The 12,910-nt window shown below is 39.5% G+C and overlaps 1 protein-coding gene across 1 annotated transcript; it reads right to left on the minus strand.

The window, feature by feature from the left end:
• Nucleotides 1–264: 264 nt before the first annotated feature.
• On the minus strand, nt 265–11,958 carry LOC110883529 (disease resistance protein RPV1-like). The gene is made up of 5 exons (XM_022131254.2): nt 11,789–11,958; nt 9,944–10,447; nt 1,774–2,884; nt 1,399–1,689; nt 265–1,319 (listed from the first exon to the last, which is right to left on the minus strand). Exons 2-5 carry the CDS (start codon nt 10,138–10,140, stop codon nt 714–716), a joined length of 2,205 nt encoding a protein of 734 aa, XP_021986946.2. The 5' UTR covers nt 10,141–10,447; nt 11,789–11,958; the 3' UTR covers nt 265–713.
• Between the last annotated feature and the right edge of the window lie 952 nt (nt 11,959–12,910).

The following is a 12,910-nucleotide window of genomic DNA, read 5'->3' on the forward strand; positions in this document are numbered from 1 at the left end:
CACTACAAACATCCAGCAGTAGAATGACTGTTATATGTTTTGAACACGGATTTAAGACTCGTTTCATTATGCCCCTCCAGCTTCCACTTGATCCCGCTCTAGTCTTTCACAAAGTTTCATATCTCATCCTCCAGCTTTCGTTCTTTAACCTTGTCATCTACAAAACCATAAATATATTTCAAGTACATGTCTCACTAGAATATATATGTTATTTAGTAAAATTATAACATTATATATTTCAACAAAAACCTGCATCGCTTGTTGTTGCTTCAGTATTGGCCCTTCTCCTTTTGGGAGCAAATGTAATATGTTGTTCTTAAAATAGAATTGCATCTGGATCAATCCTTCTTTCGTATCCAGTAATTTTAAGATCTTTCAACAAAGAAATGCTATCGGGAAGATGACTTATAGGAGTATCATCTAGATATAAATATTCCAAACATTCTAATTCTCCTAGGTTCTGCGGTAGTTTCTCAAGTCCAGAACAATTAGAAAGCTGAAGATATTTGAGATGCTTTAGCTTACAGATGCTGGATGGAACATCTCTTATCTTGGTTGATGTTAGATCTAGTGTATTCAAACTTTCTAAATCTCCTAGGTTCTCTGGTAGTTTCTCAAGTTCAGAACAATTAGAAAGGTTAAGATATTTGAGATGCTTTAGCTTACAGATGGTGGGTGGAATATCTCTTATCTTGCAATATCTTAGATCTAGTCTATTCAATGAATCTATCTAGAATGAGAGTTTTAAGATGTTTCAACTTACAAATGCTATCCGGGAGATGTTTAATTTTTGAACATGTTAAATCTAGCTTTTCTAAACACTCCAACTGGCCAATGTCCTCAGGCAATTCCTCTATCCCACAACCATCAAGGGAAAGAAATCTTAAATGTTGTAAACTACAAATGCTTCCCGGAAGACTTTTGAGCTTTACACACCAACTGAATGATAGATTAACAAGCTTATGAAGATTTCCAATTGATGAAGGCAGGTTTTCTACATCATTGCCACTGAAATAAAGCTGTTGCAGATTACTGTTGGAGTGGCTCGGGATTATATCCTCGAACTCCTTTAGATGTAAGAAGCTTACATTAAGAACCTCAAGTGATTCTAAATCCTTGATAAACAAAACAGATTTCAACCTCGTACAATACCGAAGGTTTAGGTACGTAAGCCTTTTTAAACATCCAACTGGCACATGAAGTTCTACCAAAGCATCACAAAGTTGAAGATCTAACCTCACAAGATTCGGAGTCAACCCAAGGTCAAGGGTCTTCAACTTTGAGCGGGACAGTGTAATGGATTTGAGCTTCTTAAGAACCTAATATCACACCAAAAAGAATGTAATACACTAATAACTGATCAATAAATAAATTAAAATCATTAATCAATCATCCTACCTTTCCCCCCACCCAAAGTTGTTCGATTCTGCTGTTAGGCATGTGAAGCTCAACAAGATTATTTGCTTGAAAGGTTTTGGGTAAACACCCATGAGGGTAATATTGCCAATTCAAGTATCGTAATGCATTTGGAAAGTATTGACCAACTTCATCAATCTTCACAAGGTCATGACGACGAACATTATGAATATGATCGACAATAAGGCATCTTAGATTCTTCATGTTTCCAAGACTTTCCAAAACAGTATTAGGGGTGAGCTTTAGACGTATACACCTTGTCGATTCAGAACCCTGTAATTCAACAGTAGTTCATGTCATAAGTAAAAAAAAATGTGTTTGTCTCATCCCTATGTTACAAGTAAATCTGATTCTTACCAAGTCAGTATCCAATACATTTTCAATTTCTTCCTGAATCCATAATCTGCTGTGTTTGTTGGGCTCATCTGGGTGCAAACGACGTACGATATTCTTGCCCATTTCTTCAATATGGTCATGCATGCTCAAGAAAGGGCCCAAACCATAATCATGAAAAGTTATTAGAGATCTCTGCTCAAGAACTCTTAAACCAATTCTAGCCTGAAATCCACAACTTTCAAGCATACTTATTACTTTGTTTTTCTTCCACCCCTTCAATATGCATGCAACATCTAGGAATATTTCCTTGTAATCATCCTCCAAACTTTCATAGCTTAATTCCAACTTGTCAAGAGTCTCTTTCAACGGAATTCTTTTGAGTCTTTCTAATGCGTCTTTCCATTCATCCTTGTCTTTACCACACAAAAATGAACCCAAAACTTTGTTTGTTAAGGGAAGGCCAGCAGCATATCGTACAACTTGTAGTGATTCCTTTTCATACTCTTGAATTGGAAGATCTTTCCCAAATGCGTGCTTACAAAAGAGGCCAATCGCTTCCTCATCCGATAATAGAGTGACATCACGAATCCATTTCACTCTATGTGCTGTCAACACGTGCTCATCTCTTGTTGTAATGATAATTCTACTTCCAGGCTTGAACCAACTAAGGTCACCAGCTAATGACTCAAGTTGCTCTTGAAGATCCACATCATCTAAAACCAAAAGAACCTTTTTACTACACAGCTTTGTTTTCAACATCTTTGTCCCTTCATGGACACTACCTACGTTGTTTCCTTGACCATTTAGCAGTTCTGAAAGGATCTTTTGTTGCAGTGACAACAAACCGGACAATGACGCCTTTGAAACTTCTCTGACATTCTCAACAAAGCTTTTAGCTTCAAAGTGAACCGATATTCTATCAAACACCGCTCTGGCTAGTGTTGTCTTACCAGCACCTCCCATCCCTTTGATCCCTATCATGCGAACCTCGTTGGACGCTATATCTAAAGACTCCTCAAGGTCCTGTAGCCGGGGTTCCATGCCTACTAATTTATCATCAAGGTTCACATTGATTGACCGCAACTCAAGTGAAATATGCTGAACAATTAACTTGATGACTTTGGCCTCGTGCCTGTAAATTATATATAAGGTTTAATTAGCTTGCTCAAGAACCCACATGAAAAGTTACTTTTCAGGTCTATAATATACAAAGTGTAAGATATAATAACATACCTACTAACGAGTTTATTATGGGGAGAGGAAGGGGAGAGAAGAGCAATGGACGGACGTGACTTATTGGAAAGATAGGAGGGGACTGCAACAAACAACCTTCTATGTTACCAATCTACCAGATGGGGTCTCAAACACGATGCTAGGTAGAGCTTTTCAGCCTTTTGGAGTGGTGAAAGACGCGTATGTGGCAAAGAAAAGAGATTCGATGGGGAACTACTTTGGCTTTATCAGATATGAAGGGGTCACGGATGTGATGGAGGTGTTGCGAGGCATGAATACGGTGAAGATACGATTAAATGTTTCACTAGCAAAGTATGACAGAAACCATCAGGGATTTACAAACCAACAAGTAGCAAGCGGGCTCGTTCAGCAGATGCAACAAAAACAGGCGATGCAATACCAGAATCAATATAAGCCACCACCCATATATGTTCCGGTTCGTCGAAAGGGGGATGGTGTACTGTACAGCGAAGCATTGGTTGGAAAGAAGGAGGCATCCTCATGGAAGGTTATCCATCTCCAGCAGCGAGACAACCTGTACCCGGATCATTGTATGATGCGGTCGGTTATGATGACAGTTAAAGGGGTAAAGGAGGCGGATGAAATAAAACCAATGTTAGAAAAAGGTGAGTATCCCCGTCAGTGATATTGGTGGTCTAAAGTTCATAGTGGTCTTCAAAGATAAAAGCACGGCTCTTGAATTCATGGCAAGGGGGGAGTTGTGTGGTGTAGTGTTTAACTCGGTGGTATTGGGGGAAGGCCAAATGCTTGACTTCGACCGACTTGCATGGGTTAAAATTATGGATGTTCTGATACAGATGCGAGATAATATGGTATATGATGAAATTGGGGGACTATTCGGCAAAGTGGTGTGTAAGTCAGGGGATGGTATATGAGAAGTCCGTTGGCCAGGGGGAATCGGGTAACGAAAGTACGAAACCGGCAGTGGCGGAGCTAGAAATTTTTTCTTATGGTGTCATTTTTTACGGATACTCCGTTTTATAGCAACCCGGAGTCGAACTTTTTGGATCGGTTCGGATCTAGTCGGGTCAAATCACATAATAAAAGCAAATATCATAGTAGAAGTACAATTTCATTGAATAAAAACACATAATAAAATTACAAAGTCATTTCAAATATATAAAAAATGCATTTTATAGTTGCTCTGTACGCATTTTCATGTTTTGGAAACGATTCATAATGTTTCAATGCCAACTTGCAAAAAAAAAAAAAAAAAAAAAAAAAAAAAAAAAAAACCTCTTTTTCATTATAACAAACTAGTGCACGTATCATTCAAATGATCATCAAATATCTTATTAGGTTAAACAATTGAAACAAAACCAATTAGACATGGGATTATAATGCTTACTGGATTAGAAAAAATAAAAATTAAGCATGGACTTTCAATGATTTAAAGTATACTAATTAAATTCAAGTAACTGGGTTTAATTTTTGAAATATAAATTTGTTTATTATGTAATTCTTTTAGAAGAAACAAAACAATGGTCTCGTTTGTAAAAAAAGACAATGGTGTCGCTCGTAAAAAAACAATGGTGTCGCTCGAATTTTTCCTATTATACGTTATATTTGCTACACAAAATTCAATGTGTTGGAAATATTAAAGAGGAAGCATACAAGTTGGTATGTTTCCTCCATCCCACATTGGTGGAGTGATTGAAGCTTGAGTGGTTTATAAGGGATTACCCCTTATGGGCCTCCAAAGTGTTAAATGGGTTGAGTAGTGGATGAAGCCCACACGCGCGCCGAGCCGAGCCGAGCCGCGAGCTCGCGAATGGTCGCGTTTGAGGCGCGAATGGGCGCGTTTGAGGCGCACTTTGCACTTTGCACGTACGCATCGTCGCTAGGAGCTGAGGAGCTTTTATTTTTAGCTAAGGTTCGGTTTCAGGTGGGTCAGATCTGTAAACCGAATGAGATGAGATAAGAAAGAGATAGGGATGGATTCGAAAACAGTGGGGGTTATCCTATAGAAAATCGAATTCGTATAGGATATGTATACAGAATTACGAATTCGTATGGGATTGATATATCATTCCCTATTTTTCTCATTCTCAGGTATAACCCACACCTATAAATAAAGGCTTCCTGCTACCCATTTACACACCTCAAATTCGCAGCTCTCTCTCTCTCTATTGTGTGATTCTGTTTTCGTTCCAGCTTCTGCGTTTTCTGGTTTCCATTGCTGTTGGAATACCAGATCAGTTCTGCATTAAATCCTGGGAGTTTACGCTGCAGCTCACAGCAATACGAGCGCGTAAAATCCTTTAAGGACAGGAATCATCCGTGCAGTTCAAGTTTCTCGTTTAAAGATCTTCGATCTCAATCGCCAGGTTGGTTTTAATTTTGCGTGTTCTTTTAATTCGTCCGACAACAGGACAGTCTCCTTCTACCTTTCTTTAATCAGTTTGCTCAAGTTGGAACAAACTGGTTTGGCTGATAACTCGGTAATTAATAAATTAATTGTTTGATTAAATTATTTTCAACACAATGGTGTCGGACGACACCGTTGTTCAAAGTGTGGCTCCGCCACTGGAAACCGGGGAAGTGGAGGCACGTGTGCATGGGGATGGTGAAAAAACAGCTGGGGACTTTTCTTCTGGAAGAAACAATAAAGCACAGGGACCCCACCCAAGGTTGTGACAGATGGACTCCTAATGTGGGCCTAAGGAGTAAAGTGGACCAGTCTAGGGTGGGCTTAAATGATATGGTGGACCCATCGCCTCCAATTAGACCCAGGAAGAGGACTCGGGGACTAAGGTCTCCTGAATCTGATAACTCAAATAAAAAAACCAAACAGTGGAACTTTACCTTCCCCAGCACAAGAGCAAATCGATCTATCGACCTAAACAATCCATGTCGGAATTCCAAGGATGGACAAGATAGTACGACGTAGGACAAGGGGACGGTTTTGGTCAACGAGACGCCGACGTGTTTGGCACCCGAAACACCGGCGACTGAAATTTTAAATCGGGATCCAGAAGTGACTGACACGGTTGCGGTTGGGGCAGTAGTCGGAATTAGCCTTAGTGTTTGAAGAAGAGGTGCACAACATGGTAGATGGGGATGGTGAAACTAATGTTCAGCAATGAATTTTTTTGGCGATAAATATCATGGGCGTCAGGGATGCGAGGAAGCAGACCTGGATTCGGGGATTGGAGACCAGCAATGGGATTCATTTTCTGGCTATGCAAGACCCCAAAGTTGGGGTAAGGACCTCTTTTAATTTCAGCACTTTCTGGGGCAGAACTATAGTTGCGTCTGAAGAAGTTGGTTCGGAAGGGCAGTCGGGGGGTTTGGTCAGTCTTTGGGACCCGACAGTTGGGGGTTATCAAAAGTAGGAGCTTTTTAGTGGTTTCAGGTTCTATTATTGGATCTGTGGAGGGAGCTTTGTCAGTTAAAAGGTTTGATACAGGGTATGTGGGTTTTTCTAGGTGACTTTAACGAAGTCCGATGTACAGAACGGTTGAATTCAGAATTTATGCCTTTGAATGCTGGGATTTTTAATGATTTCATACGTATAGCGGGTCTGCAAGAACATAATAATGGGGGGCCACCGGCCACAAATACACATATATGTCGGACAATGTTGAGAAACTAAGCAAATTGGATAGATATCTGGTTTGTAGTGATTTTATGGGGAGATGGCCAAACGCAACTGTTACAGCCTTGTCTAGATATATTTCGGCCCATTGTCCTATTATTCTTTCTACCACTGCACATGATTTTGGCCACATTCCGTTTCGCTTTTATAACACATGGTATGTAATGGGTTTATGCAACTCTTTTGTGTTCCACGGGCCACCAGATTTAGCCATTGCCACCAAATTTAAATTCCTCAAAAACCGAATTGCAGTTTGGGTGGCCAATGAGAAAGCGAGGCTGGAGGAGGTGTATAAGAATAAGAAGGTGGAGCTGGAAAGTCTAGAAGTGGTGGCTGAATCAAGACCGTTATTGCCGAATGAGTTCCAACAGAGAAATGAGGGTAAGGCGTTTATCCTAGATTTTGATAGAGTCAAACAATTGGATGCTAGACAAAAAGCGAGGGTTAGATTGGTGCTGGAGGGGGATGAAAACACAGGTTTTTTCCATGGTATTATAAATTCAAACACGTCGAATAATAAGATTAGTGGAATTGCGGTGGATGGAGAGTGGACCACTAACCCGATTATTATCAAAGATAAGGCGTTTTGGTTCTTTTCTGAGAAATTTATGGAACCAATAGTGACAAGACCTCCTATAACTTGCCCAAATTTAGCTACGTTATCAGACTCAGAGGCAAATGAATTGGTCAAATTGTTCCCTTTGCGTGAAATTAAGGATGCGGTTTGATCCTGTGATGGGGATAAGGCACCGGGACCGGATGGGTTTAACTTCAAATTTCTGAAACGATGTTGGGGTGGTGTTGAAAAGGAGTTTATGGCTTTATTTGAGGGTTTTTATAGCCGGCGACGTTGAGACACAGATGCACATCCTCATTTATTGCTTTTATACCCAAGGTAAAAGATCCCATGGAGTTCTCAGATTTCCCGATTAGCCTAACTGGTTGCATAAATAAAGTCCTTTCTAAGGTACTCGTTGCTAGATAAAAGTAGGTGATCAGGAAACTTGTGTCTTTCGAGCAGTCGGCGTTCTTGGCGGGTAGAAGCACGGTTGTAAAAGTCCCGCCTAAGCTCCGAGTACTCCCCGAGTACTCGCTACAAGGTAGGCTGTCGAGGCCCGATTACCGTTCACCTAGGCCCATTACTCCCCGAGTAATCTCCGCCTAGGCCGAGTACTTCCCGAGTACTCCAGGATCCGACTAGGGAGCGCCTAGCGACTTTTGCAACCATGGGTAGAAGTATAATGGATGGGCCATTATTGTTGAATGAGTTGATTAGCTGGATGAAGAAAATGAAGAGGAAGGTGTTGATGTTTAAGACGACATTGACAAAGCATACCATTCTGTTAGTTGGGGGGTTTTTGGAGACTATTCTTGATCAAATGCATTTTCCAGATTGGTGGAGGATGTTGATGAGGGCTATTGTAACTTTGGTTCAAGCTTCGGTATTGATAAACGGTTCACCTACGAATGAGTTTGCTTGTCATCGGGGCCTTAGACAAGGGGACCCGATATCACCATTTCTCTTTGTCATTGCTATGGAGGCTTTGTCTGGGATCATGAAAAAAGCGTGTTCAGTGGGCTTATTTCATTGGATCCAATGTGGTAACACCGACCCCACCTTGTCTCATCTTATGTACGCGGATGATGTCGTTTTTCTTGGGGAGTGGTCCGCTACAAATGCAAAGAATTTAAGGAAACTACTTAGATGCTTTTATCTCGTGTCAGGGTTAAAAGTCAATATGGCAAATGAGTTGAAATGCAAGATAGAGTCCTTCCTGTGCAAGTACTTAGGGATTGAAAGTGGGAGCCAACATGAATGTTAGTAGGAATTGGGACTCCGTTGTAGAAACATTCAAGAATAGATTATTGATTTGGAAGGCGAAACAATTGTCATTTGGCGGCTGGATGCCGCTAATCAAGTCGGTATTAAATTCCTTGCCCACTTATTTCTTTACATTATATAGAGCACCAGAGAACGTTATAGAATCGTTAGACCGGATAAGGCGTGTTTTCTTTTAGGGTGGCTCGGACGGGATGAGAAAGCTAAAATGAACTGGGTTGCGGGGCAAAAAGTAATTGTTCCGACTGAATATGGGGGGCTCGGGTTTGGATCGCTTCGGGATGCGAATTTGGCCATGTTGACAAAATGGTGGTGGCGTTACAAAAACGATGAAAATGGGTTATGGAGGAGAGTGATATGGGCTATACACAATAATTCTAGGAATTGGAACTTTATCCCCACTAAGCTTTCTTTACCCAGTCCCTCCAAACAAGTTGCCAAGTCAATCGAGCAGGTCGAAAGTAATGGTGTCGAGATACGGAAGGCGATAAAAGGTATCCTAGGTAACGGGTCAAATATATTATTTTGGCTGGATAGTTGGGTTACAGAGCAGCCCTTATTCCTTCTATTCCCATCTCTGTTTGGGTTGGAAAAACATAAACATGCAGCGGTTAGGGAGCAGGTTGATGCAGATGGAACGACTTGGGTGTGGGATTGGAAGATGGATATGAGGAATGGGGTTGAATCGGCTGAGTTTCAGCAGCTAAATGCTCTTCTGGGGCTGCCGAGACTACGAGCGGGTCAGACAAGTTGTCATGGTAGTTAGATGGTGCAGAAGTGTTCACTGTTCCGAGTGTCAAGGCTGCACTTATAAGGCAACAACACATTCCTGCTCTATACGTCCCGAAACGAAATAAATGGGTTCCGAAAAAGGTAGAAATATTAGTTTGGAGGGCTGAATTGGATAAGCTTCCGACTAAATATGCTTTGAGGAGACGAAATACAAACGTGGGCTCGCCGATGTGTGGGGAAGTGAATGAATCGTCGGAGCATTTGTTTGTGTCTTGCGGCCTCGCTCAGGCCGATAAGGCGATATCGTCATGGTGCAAGGTACCTCCTATCTATGCTTTGGGGTTAAAAGATATTTTGGAGTTGCATATTGTTGGCTCGTCTCCTAAGTTTAAGAAGGCGGTGCATGCGGTGTGTTTATCGGCAATCTGGTGTATATGGGAAGCGCGAAACGAATGTGTATTTAAGCAGAATAGATTGTCATTGGAGAAGATAATGGGCAATGTCAAGACACTAAGCCTCTTATGGGTCAAAGGGAGGTCGAAACACGCTGGTCTTAACTGGGAAATTTGGTGTATGTTTTGGTATCATTGTGTACAGCAGGCTAGTAGCCTCTCTAGCCATTTGGCGAGTAATAATATATTTCGTTGGCCATTCAGAAAAATACATATAATTCATGTTGAATCTTTTGATACGATTCATGCTTTTCTCAAATTAGGAATTATTCTAGAAAAGAATGTGCAATCTTGAAAATAATGAAGAAAAATTACCCATCAGCAGTTTTCTCTAAATCCCACCCAGACAGATTGGCTGCTTCTGTCAGAGCTTCTCTCCATTTCCTAATGTCTTTATTTGTATGTTCGGCAAGGGCTTCTCCAACCGGCCCACGTTGTTTGCGAACTTCAGAGGGATCCACATCATAAAAAACAGGGTAAGCAATTTGGTCGTTCGACTTTTGGCATTCCATAATCTTTACAAGTTCGTTTAAGCACCAAGACGAAGATGCGTATTTCTTTGAGAAAACTATGATGAAAAACTTGGAATTTTCAATAGCTTTCAAAAGCTGGTTATTGATGCCTTCTCCTTGTTTGAGTCTCTCGTCGTCCTTGAAAGTGTGAATACCGTGTCGGTGAAGAGCCTCATAAAGGTGATCCACAAAGTTCTTACGCGTGTCTTCACCACGGAAACTCAAAAACACATCATACTGATAGCTCTTCTTAATTGATTATGTTGAAGAAGACGACGCCATTGGAGGTATGTTTTGTCGAAGATGACTGCAAAGAAACAAAAGATCTCACGTTTAAGTGTATCTTGTGATAAGGAACTAGTAATTTCCACTTAAAAGTATTCTTTAGGAATCCAACATTTATAAGGGGTTTTAATAAAAAGATTATCACACAAAGCTAACTGAGTTATAACAAAATGATAATATTTTGAGTGGTTTGATATTTATACAGTTAACTAACTTTACAAGTTGGTTTTGTTGCAACAAACACCTCAAATGTCTCTAAAAAGTTATGAAATTCGTGTAATAAGAAAGCAAAGCACAAGAGAAATGCAAAAGTTTGACTTTCTTAAAGTCAAACCAATCGCACATAGTTACAGAATGGTGATCTTGGGACCTAATGATATGTCAGTCTATATGAATTCAAATGATGTCTTTGACGGTTTAATGTTTGATGATACTCGACGTTCACTCAAGCGTTTGATGAGATTTAGAACCAAGATTTGACTTTCTTAAAAAAGTCAAAATATAGTAAGAAATAAACTTCAAACCTTTGACATACAAAGGAAAGCATGTTATGACCTGCATATATGTCTCAGAAATTGGGTTTAACAATTGACATAGTCTATACATTTATATGAGAAAGAAATTGTGGTACAACATCTTCTTATTTACCCCTTAATCAAACCCGATCTACTTTCTTTTTACCGATTCAACACTAAAAATTAAGATGCGAAATAAATAATAACAAGAAATTGGTGACGACGTTTGAAGCACCATTATCCAAAGTCTGTAGATCAATCGATGGACTTACAATACAGATAAACCAATCGCACATAGTTACAGAATGGTGATCTTGGGACCTAATGATATGTCAGTCTATATGATTTCAGATGATGTCTTTGACTTTGACCGTTTAATGTTTGATGATACTCGACATTCACTCAAGCGTTTGATGAGATTTAGAACCAAGATTTGACTTTCTTAAAAAAGTCAAAATATAGTAATAAATAAACTTCAAACCTTTGACAAACAAAGGAAAGCATGTTATGACCTGCATATATGTCTCAGAAATTGGGTTTAACAATTCACACAGTCTATAAATTTATTTATGTCGGTTGGTGATCTGTGAGGGAGTTTCTAAAGTAACCAATTTCAGAAAGAAATTGTGGTATAACATCTTCTTATTTACCCCTTAATCAACCCCCCGATCTACTTTCTGATTCAACACTGAAAATTAAGATGCGAAATAAATAATAACAAGAAATTGGTGACGATGTTTGAAGCACCATTATCCAAAGTCTGTAGATCGATCGATCGATCGATGGACTTAAAATACAGATAATTAACCATCACTACTACTTCATTAATTTAAAGGAAAAAAACTAACCTTGAAATAGTTGCTCAAAAGAAACAGCGCCCAGATACTCAGACCAGAGACCTTCCCTTTCTTTGTGAGTTTCAAGTATGTTGAGTTGAGCTTAAAGTTGTTGAGGGACGGTGATAAGTTTTGATCCAATTATAGCTGCTCTTCTCTTTAGTTTATTACCAGGAAATCATGACGCAACTTCCGCGATATCTTCTTTATTCTCACACGCGGATTCAAGGAGCCACTTGTCTTCCTTCCTTTTTCACTTTTATGCACCCCACCCACCTAATTCCAAAGCAACCCAGTAATAATGGCGGTGGGTTACTTTTAATTATTAAATTAAAGAGTAAACTGCAATTTTACCATTGGAGATATATCCCATTGGTACTCTTACCCTATACCACGAAATTTTTCATGTTTAACCCCTCAACGAATGTGAAACGCTGCAATCTTGGACCTTAACAGTCAACGGTTGTTTATAGGTAAGGGTGTTTTGGTAATCTTACCCCATATTTATTATTATTATTATTATTATTATTATTTAATTAATTAAAATCAATCTTCAAATAGATTCAGATCATCTTTCAAAACACACACACATAGTATTCTATGGCTGAGCAGTATACGGTTCAGAACCGTCAGAACCGGGGAACCGAACCAGAACCACTAGATCCAAACCGTATTTTTGGATATAGGGTTCGGTTCCGGTTCTTAAATTTGGATAAAAACGGTTCCCGGTTCGGTTCCGGTTAAAGAACCACTAGAACCAGTTGGGATTATAAATATTTAAAACCCTATTTTATTAATGGGCTTTTCAACATAATACGACCATCCTAGTTCTTATTCCCTCTTATTATATTCATTCCACGATCTCATCTTTCATCTTCTAATTCTTCTCCATCTCTCAACCCTAACCCTAATTGCTATCACACAAGTTCATCTCCATCAACACCCTGCAAATATAGGTACGCTATTCTACATGACCTTTTTCTATGATTGCATATATTTTCTTTCTAAATGTTTGCTTCTTGATACATATAGTTTTCTGTATGTGAAAATAAAAATTGAACAAAAATAATCAAATCAATGTTGATCGAATTGTAAATGTGTATATAAATAGTGTATCGCTTGTTTTAATTCTCA

Source organism: Helianthus annuus, chromosome 4 (assembly GCF_002127325.2).
Source record: "Helianthus annuus cultivar XRQ/B chromosome 4, HanXRQr2.0-SUNRISE, whole genome shotgun sequence".
In the NCBI taxonomy this organism is placed as follows: Eukaryota; Viridiplantae; Streptophyta; class Magnoliopsida; order Asterales; family Asteraceae; genus Helianthus; species Helianthus annuus.